Source organism: Ictidomys tridecemlineatus, chromosome 5 (assembly GCF_052094955.1).
Source record: "Ictidomys tridecemlineatus isolate mIctTri1 chromosome 5, mIctTri1.hap1, whole genome shotgun sequence".
Taxonomy (NCBI): domain Eukaryota; kingdom Metazoa; phylum Chordata; class Mammalia; order Rodentia; family Sciuridae; genus Ictidomys; species Ictidomys tridecemlineatus.
This window is the reverse complement of record NC_135481.1, coordinates 179,997,275-180,010,381: the sequence shown is the minus strand read 5'-3', so window position 1 is coordinate 180,010,381 and position 13,107 is coordinate 179,997,275. Positions and strand designations below refer to the sequence as shown.

At 35.0% G+C, this 13,107-nt stretch overlaps 1 protein-coding gene and 1 pseudogene across 3 annotated transcripts in view; one reads left to right on the top strand and one right to left on the bottom strand.

Moving 5' to 3' along the window:
• The window catches only part of Rbl1 (RB transcriptional corepressor like 1), a 57,293-nt gene that overhangs the window by 17,865 nt on the left and 26,321 nt on the right, over positions 1-13,107 (top strand). For 2 of the 3 annotated variants that reach the window (XM_078051747.1, XM_078051748.1), the window contains 11 exons: positions 864-1,064; positions 1,376-1,440; positions 1,546-1,674; positions 1,788-1,948; positions 4,072-4,121; positions 4,946-5,132; positions 6,175-6,341; positions 7,371-7,483; positions 7,757-7,860; positions 9,416-9,553; positions 12,527-12,691. In XM_078051747.1, coding sequence (XP_077907873.1) covers positions 864-1,064; positions 1,376-1,440; positions 1,546-1,674; positions 1,788-1,948; positions 4,072-4,121; positions 4,946-5,132; positions 6,175-6,341; positions 7,371-7,483; positions 7,757-7,860; positions 9,416-9,553; positions 12,527-12,691 — 1,480 coding nt within the window. The other variant, XM_078051749.1, reaches the window with a different exon arrangement.
• On the bottom strand, positions 11,524-12,263 carry LOC144377507 (small ribosomal subunit protein uS5 pseudogene; annotated as a pseudogene).

Below are 13,107 nucleotides of genomic sequence, written 5' to 3'. Positions count from 1 at the left end.
CCATAAATGGATAGGTCAGGAAGGTGAGGTAATAATCTATTAAGTGATTTTCTGAGTACATATCTACCTACTTTATTTCAGGGGTGGAACCACACATTAGAACTCAAAAACACTTGAATTTTACTACTTATCTGTAATAGTCGGTGCTTTGTGATTTTATATTATTTTTATATATATATATATTTTTTTTTTGGGGGGGGGGTACTGAAGATTGAATTCCAGTAGTGTTTACCCCTGAGCCACATCCCCAGGCCTTTTTTATTTTTTTAATTTCAAGACAGGATCTTAGTAAGTTGCTTAGCGCCTCAGTCAGTTACAGAGGCTAACTTCAAACTTGCAATCCGCCTGCCTCAGCCTCCCAAGTTGCAAAAAGTCTTGATCTTCAAACTAATTTTGTAAACCTACCAATCTGTTAATTAACATTTACTTTGTAATTTATATGCAGAGCATTGTTTATTTGCTGGAGAGAATAAAAGAAGTAGATAGATGTTCTCACTGACTGCATAGAAGACACTGTTAGGATGACTAACTCAAAATCTACATCCCATGAGCTGGGGTTGTGGCTCAGTGGTAGAGTGCTTGCTTAGCATGCATGAGGCACTGGGTTCAAGCCTCAGCACCATATAAAGATAAGTAAATTGAAGATATTGTGGCCATCTACAACTAAAAAAAATTTTTTTTTAAATCTACATCCCACAGTAATCCTTGAAACCAAATTTCATGGCACTTGGGAGTAAAGGTTTTTATTGTTTATTTTTTAATAATTTCAGGTTTTTAAATAGAAATTCTTAGTCATAAATAGAATTGTTTTCAATCCATTGTATGAACTAATTTTAAAGTTGCCCTTTTTTCTCTATTTTTAGTTTAATACAGTTTTTTAGTAAAATGAAGAAGTGGATGGACATGTCAAATCTGCCACAAGAATTTCGTGAACGTATAGAAAGGCTAGAGAGAAATTTCGAAGTGTCTACTGTAATTTTTAAAAAATTTGAGCCAATATTTTTAGATATATTTCAAAATCCATATGAAGAGCTACCAAAGTTACCACGAAGTAGGAAGCAGAGGTGAGACCCATAATTCTTATGTAATTGATATAAAGATTACTATAAAAACATGTTAGGAAAGTTTACCCTTTCAAAAGTCTGCATTTTACCAAAAGTATCCATGTGCAAAGACTTATTATTTCTTTTTAAATCCATGTATCCATAACTGGAAATTCATGGTAGTACTTTTATATATTTTTCTATATTGTGAATGGAATTTTACATGTATTTTGACCTTAGTATATATGTATATATGCTATTTCAAAAAAATGATTCTCGGTATCAGACAAAAACAAACACAAAAAAAAATAACATTTTTTTTCTCTTTGTAGGAGGATTCCTTGCAGTGTTAAGGATCTCTTTAATTTCTGTTGGACACTCTTTGTTTATACTAAGGGTAAGGTGATACAGTGGTTTTATATTTCTTCCATGAGAACTTTGGTATATTTGACAAGAGAGGTATCTGGTTTTTTTTGTCTTTTTTTTTTTTTTTCTTATAAAGGTAATTTTCGTATGATTGGGGACGATTTAGTAAACTCTTATCATTTACTTCTGTGCTGCTTGGATCTGATTTTTGCCAATGCCATTATGTGCCCCAATAGACGAGACTTGCTAAATCCATCTTTTAAAGGTAAGGTCTTTTCCTTTTTTGAAAACTAATTGTTACTTTTTGAAAAAAGAGTTTTAACACTTAACTGTTTCTGCCCCCTTTTCCCCGCTTCTCTTCATACTTCATCAAACCAGGTTTACCATCTGATTTCCATACTGCTGATTTCCGGGCTTCTGAAGAGCCTCTCTGCATTATTGCTGTACTATGTGAACTACATGATGGACTTTTAGTAGAAGCAAAAGGAATAAAGGAGCACTACTTTAAACCATACATCTCAAAACTCTTTGATAGGAAGGTACCGTACTTATTATTAAATGACTAAGGTGTTTAGGATTCAGCAGCAGCCTCAAAGGAAAAAGTGTTCTCACTTTTGTAGGACTCAGGGTCAAGATTCCCCCATTTTAGTCTTTGCTGTGATGCACAGTTGCCCTGTGGTCTTTTTTTTTTTTTTTTTTTAATTTTTTTTTTTTTTTTATAGTTTTAGTTGTAGATGGACACAGTACTTTTATTTACTTTTATGTGGTGCTGAGGATCGAACCCAGTGTCTCATACATGCTAAGCAAGCCCTGTACCGCTGAGCTACAACCCCAACCCCTGCCCTCTGGTCTTGTGTGATATGACAGACTGAGCTTATGAAAAATGTACTGTCAATTAAGCCACTGTCAGGAACAACTCTAGCAGATTCTGCTAAAAAAAAAAAAAAAAAAAATCTGAAGAATAGATTATCAGAGTTGGCGTGATAAAAGATTTATAAAATACAGGAAGTCAGAGTAAACTGACTGATTTTACTGCCATAATTTGAATAACCACTGTTACTCAAAGTAGCATAATATGTAACAACTATCTCTTTAATTCCAGTAAATAGACAGAAATTCTGGTATATTTTAGAGCCATCTGTAGGCCACATACCTATATGCATTCTGGAGTATTTTTCTTCACTAACTTGACTTAGTTATTAACTTAGCTAATTTTATACTTTTAAATTAGCTTCTTTGGGGAAGAATCTCAGTTTCTTATTTCTCCAACGTCAAGCCACCATATAAAATCACAAGCTAAACTTTGTGATTTGTTTTTGAGGAAATTGAGGTATGTGTATAATGAGATTTTCATTTTTTTAAAGTATGAAGTCTTCCTTAACTGGCTCTTCTTCCTCACATATACTTTCATCATTTAGCCTTAGCTTTCATCCATATGTTATGGCCCCTTGTCTCTGTGTTGAATACTCCAGCAAAGTATACTTTTAAAGGAACCAGGGATTACGTCTAATAGACTCCACAGGAGCAGTACACTAGTGCCCCTACGTACAATGACATTACATTATGGTTTGTCTGGACTATCTGGTGTTTGGCTGTGTCTTGGCATAATTATTATGGCACCTCCTTTCATTCCAAAAGTGAAACCATCATCCAAACTATTATGCTCTTTGGATGTTGGGCCTCCTGATCTTGGGTCACATGTTTTATTTGACCTTTGTACAATTTTGTTTTTATTTTGTTCGATTTTTAATTTAAATATTAAGACCTTTTATATGAAAAGCAAATCAGAAACTAGGTCAATACTGTGTTAAAATTTCTACATGGCTAGCTGTCATCAAATTAAATGATGGCCACCACTTTTCGGTTAGGCAGTGTGTGTTCAACTCTCTATTCACCTATATTGAACCCTGATTCTTGAAGGCATCTGAGCTTGCACACTCTCATGTATAGAAATTTTTAGTGTGGTTACAGAAAATATTAATAACAATGTAGTTTTCCTTTCTCACCAGCAAGAGGAACCTGTATTTCTTTTGAATCTTTTACTCGAAACACTTAATCATCAATAAATGTTAATTTCCAGTCTCAGATTAAGAATAGACAGCTTTCATCAGAATCACTCAGGGACTTTGTCAGAAATACCACCTTAGCTGAGATATTAAAGTCTATCCATCTCCATTTATAACAGGTTTTCCCCGAAGTGATTCTTTTTCTTTTTTTAATGTGCATTTTAGTTGTAGGTGGACATAATACCATTATTTTATTTTTATGTGGTGCTGAGGATCGAACCCAGTGCCTTACGCATGCCAGGTGAGTGCTCTATCTCTGAGCCACAGCCCCATCCCCCACTAAGTGATTCTTATATTGCTGCATTTTGGAAAGCACTGCCATAGATTAACCTCAAAGTATTTTCAAAACTTATCTACTTATTTACTTACCTATTTATTATTTATTTTACAGTGCTAGAGATAAAATTTGACTTTAAATTTTTAAAAACCATTTTATTTGTTTACTTAGTAGGTCTTACTGCTCCAAAAGAAATGTTTGGTAATTCTCTTTGTGGGTATGGCATATTATTGTGAAGATTTAGAGAGATTTTATGTTTTTTAAATGTTAAAAATCTTTAATTTTATTATATGATGTACAAATTTTTTTTTCTTCACAGATTTTAAAAGGAGAATGCCTCTTGGACCTTTCCAGTTTTACTGATAATAGGTAGGTATCTAGCACTAATGGTGTTGGGCATGGGACAGCCTGACAGTGATATCAAAGCTGTGAAAATTTGTCAAGTGAAACATTATATATCAAGGTCACCTTCAGAATCAAATTCCTTCTGTTTTAATAGCACTGAATGGTGGTATCACTAAGTCTTTCTGACTTTAAGTACATTTAAGAACCATTGACATTTGAAACAGTTGTACTCTGCCGAGAACCTCATGAATGAGCCCATGACTTCCATATCTGATTTTACATTCTTTCATATCAATGTTAGCAAATTCAGAATGACCACATTTCAAAGTCTCTGTTTCTTTAGTGACCAGATATTCTTTTTCTTTTTTTTCTTTTAATATTTTTAGTAGTAGATGGACATAACTTTTATTTTATTTAATTATTTGCTTATTTTTTATTTTTATGTGGTGCTGAGGATCAAACCCAGTGCCTCTCACGTGCTAGGCAAGCATCCTACCACTGAGCCACACCCAAGTTCCAGATATTTTTTTTCTTTACTTAGCTTCTTTTAGCTTCAACTGGTTTACAGATTAAGTATATATACTCTTTCCATACTTTTTTTAAATTAATTTATTGCAAAGTTAATAAAACCCAAGAAGTTATTAGCTTTCCCAAACTATGAACTTAAGGATAAATCTATCCTTAAGATTAGATAATCAAGGTTGGGGATTTAGCTCAGTGGCAGAGCTCTTGCCTAACATGGAAAAGGCTCTGAGTTCAGTCATTAGCCCTGGGCGGGTGGGGGGGACTAGATAATCCATTGTATAACTTAGTTTTATTCTAGCAGCTTAAAATAATTCTCTTTCCAGCAAAGCAGTGAACAAAGAGTATGAAGAATATGTTCTAACTGTTGGTGACTTTGATGAGAGGATCTTTTTGGGAGCAGATGCAGAAGAGGAAATTGGAACGCCTCGAAAGTTCACTGGTGACACCCCATTGGGGAAACTGACAGCACAGGCTAATGTGGAGTATAACCTTCAACAGCATTTTGAAAAAGTAATATAACCTAGCCTGATCTCAGTCTTGAATGATCTTTTTCTTTCTCTGTGTGATTCTACTAACAGCAGAAGCATCTTTCAAGTTAAATCTTGAATTTCTTCTACTAATTCATATTTCCCATGAAAGCCTTAAAAGGTAATTTTAAAAACTATGACATTTAATATTTTTACCTTGTTTCTTGCTGTTAATCATATTTTGAATATTTTCCCAGCATACCTGGGTTTATCATTATATTGTGTGGTCTTTTGACATAAAGAGAAATTTATGCTTTCTTACCATTTTTTTCTTTGCTTCAGCTTAGCCTCTGTCACATTGCTTTAAAGTTTTATTTACTTTCCTACCTATGATACAAACATGCTTTTCTCCGGTTTTAACTGTATAACTCTAGAAATGATTGTTAATTCTGTATTTATGTGTGAAATGGGTAGGAAGATAAAGTCTAAGGGAAAATTCAGTCATCTAGAAGATTGAAACCTGTTTTAATCCAAACTCTACTATTAACTTTGTTTTTTAAGAACAAAAGTTTTCTTATTCAGGACAGTTGTCAAGTTGACAGTTAATATTTTTCTTAGCTTAAACACATTTTTTAACTTCTATACCTGTTTCCTCACATATAAAATTGAAATATGTGAATGTTCTGGGCTGGGGTTGTGGCTCAGTGATAGAGCACTCACCTAGCACAGGCAAGGCCCTTGGTTCAATCCTCAGCACAACATAAAAATAAATAAAATAAAAGTATTGTGTACAACTATAACTAAAAAATAAATAATTTTTAAAAATATGCATAGGTTATATTTCAAATGAGTTTTATGAAGATAAAATGTTATAGAAAGTGCTTTGAAAAAGTATTATTCAAATGTATAATTCAAACTCAGACATTGTTAGCATAGTATGGCTAAAAATTTGGTGGGTAAGCAAAAAAAGCAGGAAAAGTAAGCCTACTAAATATGAATAATAAAGATGGTATATGTACTGAACTAAATATAATAAGGAGGAAAGTAACTTTTTAATCTCACAAGTTTTTTTTTTTTTTTAACAGAAAAGAACATTTGCACCTTCTACCCCACTGACAGGACGGCGATATTTACGAGAAAAAGAAGCCATTATTACTCCTGTTGCTTCAGCTACCCAAAGTGTGAGCCGTTTACAGAGTACTGTGGCTGGACTTAAAAATGCACCAAGTGAACAACTTATAAATATTTTTGAGTGAGTACCATACTGTGATTTTTCTAAATGTCTTTTTTAAAATTAAATTTTTTATTCCATTCTGTTTTTAGTATAGTCAGAGATGGCGAATATACCTCTGGCACCTTTATCTTAAACAAAAAAATTTTGGACTGGGAATTTAGCTCAGTGTAGAGCATTTGCCTAGCATTTATAAGTTTCTGGATTCAATCTCCAGTACTCCCCATCTCTCCCAAAAATAAATAAATAAAAATTTTTAAGAAGAGCTGAGGGGCTGGGTTATAGCTCAGCAGTACAGTGCTTGCCTTACAGGTGAAGCACTGGGTTGAATCCTCAGTACCACATAAAAATAAATAAAATAAAGATATTGTATCCATCTTTTTTTTTTTTTTTTTAGTTTTAAGTGGACACAATATCTATTTTTATGTGGTGCTGAGAATTGAACCCAGTGCCTCATGCATGCCAGGCGAGCACGCTACCTCTTGAGTCACATCCCCAGCCCCTATTATGTCTATCTTAAAAAAAAATAAAAGAAGAAGTACAACAACAACTGAGGATATAGCTTAATGGTAGAGTACTTATCTAGCATTTATCAAAAACAATAACAAAACTATATGTTTATATATTTATATCAGTATATATGTGTGTATAAATATTATTTCATGGGATTATAGAATTTGAAGTATATCTTTTTTAATATTTTAGTTGTAGATGGACACAATACCTCAATTTTATTTATTTTATTTTTATTTTATATTTATTTTTTAGTTTTAGGTGAACACAATATTTTTATTTTATTTTTATGTGGTGTTGAGGATCGAACCCCATGCCTCACACACGCTAGGCAAGCACTCTGCCACTGAGCTACAGCCCCAGCCTCCCTATTTATTTTTATGTGGTGCTGAGGATCAAACCCAGTGCCCCACACATGCCAGGCAAGTGCTATTCCATTGAACCATAACCCCAGCCCCTCAAACTTATTCTTGAAAGGAGAAATGTTAGTTGTCTGGGTTTTTTCCCTGGTAATTGGGTTTCTATTATATGTTATAGATCTTGTATGCGGAATCCTAAGGAAAACATTATGAAAATAGTAAAAGGAATAGGAGAGACTTTCTGCCAACACTATACTCAATCAACAGATGAACAGCCAGGATCTCACATAGGTAAGAAAAGTGAAGTTGGCACAATATTGAAAATAGATTGTTCTCAAAATTAGAAATTCGAGATTTTTACTTTTCTGTTATTTTTTTCTTTTTCTTTTTCTTTTTTCCTTTTTTGCAGTGCTGGTAATTGACTCTAGGGCCTCATGTATGTGAGACAAGTGCTCTCTTACGAGCTACACCTGCTGCCCTTAATATACCAGATTCAAGTTTATATAAATTTTATTCTTTAGTCTAGATTGTAATAGCATGTGTTCTTCCTTTGTTTCCCTTTAGACTTTGCTATAAACAGACTAAAGCTGGCAGAAATTTTGTATTATAAAATGTTGGAGACTGTAATGGTTCAGGAAACACGAAGACTTCATGGAATGGACATGTCAGTAAGTAAATCTACTCTCAGCTACAGGCAAGAACCAAATGCCCTAGTCTGGAAACAGTGTTTTGAGAGACCCTAAAGGGATGTGGGGTCAACAGTTTATAGCAAAGTTGACCAAGATAACATTGCAATTCTGACTTTAATTGACTTTGGCATATCTGGGGCTAGCTAGGTGTAGGCAGAAATGTGAAATATGTAAAATTTATTTTTGAAGTACCGTCAGCAGTCTTTTCCTGTAGGTCCTTTAAAGTCCTTTTTATTTTTGTACTTCATTCTCAACTAGTGATAATGAACCCCACACACATACACATTCTGTTAAGCTAACTGATAATTGAAGTATTTATTTGTCCATATCTCCCAGAGATTTTTTGATTATGAAATGGTGGTATTTTTCCTTTAAAAAAAAAAAAAAAAGACTTGGTTTTCTTTGAACATCTGACCAAGTCTGACCACTCTGTCCAGTAGTTTCATAAAAGAATTTTGCTACAATTGGGCACAGTGATACATGCCTATAATTCCAACAACTTAGGACGCTGAGGCAGGAGGATCATAAGTTCAAGACTAGTCTCAACAATTTAGGAAGACCATTAGCAATTTATGGAGACCCTGTTTCAAAATAAAATAAAATAAAAAATGAAAGGGCTGGGCGCGATGGTGCATGCCTGTAATCTCAGTGGCTCAGGAGGCTGAGGCAGGAGGATCATGAGTTCAAAGCCTGCCTCAGAAAAGCAAGGCACTAAGCAACTCATGTCTCTAAATAAAATACAAAAAAGGGCAGTGCCCCTGAGTTCAATCCCTGGTACCAAAAAAAAAAAAAGAATGACTTGGGTTAAATCCCCATTACCAAAAAAGGAAGAAAAAAATAGAAGTAAAAAACCATGAAAACATATTAGGTCTTAAACTCAATGGTGAAAGAGAACTTTATCTTCTCTGTGAAATATTTCCTCTTCTGAACTTTTTTGTCTTAGCTTTTGTGTCGTTTCACCTTCCATTTCAGTGTTTTGATTAATAAATACTCTGCTGATAAAACAATTAACTGTTATTAAAAAGAAAAAGAAACAATCCTAATGCTTTTATTTTGATGGAAATATTAAATATTTTATTATTTTTTCAGATTTCAAATCAGATTATTATGTGCACCTCATTTAGATTTAAGATCTGTCATTGAACAAAACTTGATATAAGAGGGGCTGGGGTTGTAGCTCAGTGGTAGAGCGCTTGCCTAGCATGTGTGAGGCACTGGGTTCGATTCTCAGCACCACATACAAATAAATAAAAATAAAGGTCCATCAACAACTGAAAAATATTTTTTTTTAAATTAGATATAAGAAAACTAGTTTGGGAACTCAGTTTTTGTTTTTGTTTTTTAATGCAGTGCTGGGGATTGAATCCTGGGCCTCAAACGTGCTAGGCTCTACCACTGAGATATACCACCAGCCCAAGAATTCTGATTTTTATCTCTAATATGCTAGCATAATATATTTTGTTGTTATAGTTTTAGGATGACAGAGACTAAAATTGCTGAGAAATGTTAAGCTGTGGTCTTTTTCTTCCCCAAGGTTCTTTTAGAACAGGATATATTTCATCGTTCTTTGATGGCTTGTTGTTTGGAAATTGTGCTGTTTGCTTACAGCTCACCTCGTACTTTTCCTTGGATTATTGAAGTTCTCGATTTGCAGCCATTTTATTTTTATAAGGTGAGATAATAGCAAAGTTCTTTTATAGTGTGGCACACATAAATGTTGTATTTGTCTTAGTGCTAAAGAAACACAGTTGTGATTTCTGGAAAATATTTCTAGAGGTGTTCTAAAGCTTTTAGAGTGGAATGAGAACAAACTGGAGAGAATGAGGATATAAGTAAATTAAGCCAATTTCATAACTTCAGTTCTTTTTTCATCACTACTTGCAAATGTGACCTGGTACTAAGTACTTAACCTCAAAGTTTCCATATTTATAAATGAAAATCATAATCCTATTAATCAAGTAATGCAATGAAGAATAAAAAATTCTTTCTCCTAGAGGAAGGCAGCAAAGGTCTAAAGTTGATTATGGTGGACTGGGGGTGTAGCTCAGTGGTAGAATAGTTGCCTAGCATGCACAGGACCCTGGGGTTGATCCCCAGCACTGTGAAAAAGAAAAAAGGATAAAAGGGGCCGGTGGTGAAACCAAGTAAAACAGATTGTGAAGTTGTAACAACAGGTCAGGGGCTGGGGATGTGGCTCAAGCGGTAGCACGCTCGCCTAAAATGCGTGGGGCGCTGGGTTTGATCCTCAGCACCACATAAAAAATAAAATAAAGATGTTGTGTCCACCTAAAACTAAAAAATAAATATTAAAAAAATTAAAAAAAAAATAACAGGTCAGGCTTATTCCCTAAAGTTGAGCTAATTCTGTGTGAGTGAGTCTTACTTACTCTACCCTTTTTATTTTCTCTATGAGGAGTATTAGAAAAAAAGAAACCTTCTCCAGAAAGCTTTTTTGCTTTAGAACTATTAGAAAATATTAACATTTCTCTTATAAAGTATGTCATAGCTACTGAGCTATGTCATCATAGTAACGATTAATGATATCTCATTTTCAAATTTAGGACTAATGATACTTGATATGTTTATTGGCATGATTTAGTTAATATTTAGTCATCTGTGCTACTTTCAAACTATTAATGATAAAAAAAATTAGTTTGAAGAGTTACATATGTGTGTGAGAGAGTGTGTGTGTAGCCAGGGATCAACCCCGGAGCCTTTTGCACATGCTAAGGCAAGAGCTTTATCACCAAACTACATCTCTAGCACAGGAGTTAACATTTTGTACCTAAAGTTTGCTCGAATCAGTTAGAGTTGTAGAAAATGTACATCATGGGTAAGCTTATCTGGTTGAATTATTGACTGTGATTAAGAGTTTAAGGTTCTTAGGGGAAATTGGTTCTGATGCTATACTTACTTTCATGTGCATATTCAGATTTTTCCATTAGGAAATTTAGTTTTCCCCATAACCTGAGAGCGGTTTGTTTATGTTTTGTTTTGTTTTTCTGATGCTGGGGATTGAATCCAGGCCCTTGAGTACTGTACCACTGAGCCATCTGTCAACCCAACAATTTGTTTTAATTTGTAACATTCGCATTTCATTTAAGAAACTAAAGCCTTTGATTCCCCTCCCCCCAGGACTCTGTGTGTGTGTGTGTGGGGGGGGTGATTGGGATCAAATCCAAGGCCTCATGCATGGTAGGCAAGTGTTGTACCACTGAGTTACACCCGCAGCCCTCAAACCTTTGTTTTTGTTTTTTTCCAATAAATAATTATATGCTTGTTGAAGAAAAACAGAAAATACACATAAATGTGAATATTAAAATCACATTATAATCTAGTTATTAGTTATAATAACTATTAATATTTTTTTGTCTATACACAGATTTGTTCTAGCTATTTTCCCTTATTAAAATATAACTATAGGGCTGGGGCTGGGGCCTAGTGGTAGAGCACTTGACTAGCATGTATGAGGCACTGGGTTTGATTCTTAGCACCACGTATGAATAAATGAATAAAATGAAGGTCCATCAGCAATTTAAAAATAAAATAGAATATAGTGTATATAAGTAAAGAAGTTCCTTTTTTTTTTTAAAGCAGGCCTTCTAAGTTCACTTTATTTTTCATGTGTAAAAACTATACATTTTAGTCATAGCTATCTATAGCCTGAGTCTTCTGCAAAGAGACTCTGGTGTGGATTTTTATAAAATGGTCAGTGAACTCCTGATAGGGATACTTGGTGAACACATTCTCTTTCCAGGGGACAGGGTTCAGATGCTGTAGGTATTGGCAGTGAGAAGGCAGCCTTGGTGAAGGTGCCCAGGGTGTCCGCACAGACCCTGACTGAGACATAGCTGTTGTCAGTTCCAGCCTTCAGCAGTAGCTTCTTGGGCACATGGGCTGATGGGATGCCAGTGCCTCTGGTGCCTAGTGGTGGAGCACTGGGTGCAGGGATGAGGTGTACCAGCATAGAACCACAAAAGCCTGTCATCTTGCAAGGAACAATGTGAGGATGGTAATCTTGTTTCCCCCGCATGCCCCATTGATGCCTCCTTAAGCCACTTAATACCCAGACTGACATGGCCATTGTAGTCCCCGTGGACTAATGCATTGAACCTGAGCCTGCTTTTGTACCAGCATCACCTCTAAAACCTCATCCTTGAGGGAAATTCTCCCTAGAAAAAGTCAGTGAACTCTGATTTCTTAATGGATAGAAAGATAGATCTCAAGGGATTTGACCTTTATGTCCTTGACCAGACAGCCCAGCTTGCCTCCACAAACTTCCTGACCCTGACCCACCTGCCATGGTCTCCCATTATAGGGCTTCTGGGTCCCCTCCCTGAACCAAAGTCATTTACCATATGGTATTTGCTTGGATAGTTCATTCCTTCTGTTCTTTTGAGATATTGGGAAGAATAATCTGTGAAGGGACAATAAACTAAAAATTAGAACTGAAGTGGAAACCCAAGACCTAACTTCTACTGTTAGACTTTTGACCAGTTTTTGTAAGACATGAAAAAACAGAAATGTATGTGAAAATTTTTTTATTAAAGACTGCCAAAGTTTCTTTGTAGAAGAAGTGCTTGTAAGCCCAAACCAGAACTGATTGCTTGAAACCACATTGCCTTCTCAACTTTCTCCTCTCCAGGTTATTGAGGTGGTGATCCGCTCAGAGGAGGGACTCTCCAGGGACATGGTAAAACACCTAAACAGCATTGAAGAACAGATTTTGGAGAGTTTAGCATGGAGTCATAATTCTACACTATGGGAGACTCTCCAGGCTTCTGCAAACAAAGTTCCTACCTGTGAAGAAGTGAGTCAGGGCAAGGTTAATACTCCCTCCCCATCATTTAAAAGAAATTACAGGTTTATTGAGGTATATTTCTATACCATACAACTCACCAATTTAAAGTGTACAGTGGTTTTTTGCATGTAGATATGTGCAGCCATCACCACAGTCAATTTGAGAACATATTCATCACTTCAGTAAGAAACCTATACCTTTTAGCTATCACTTCCTGTCCTGCTACCTTCTCTCTAACCAAAGCAGTGCTGCTCTGCTCTCTGTTTCTATAATACACATTTGTATATTCTGTACATTTCATATAAATTGATTCATACAATGTGTCCTTGGTTACCGGTTTCTTGTTATATTCTTAAAGTTCATCCATCATGTAGCATATATCAATATTTCATTTCCTTTTTTGTCAAATAATATTCTGTTATATG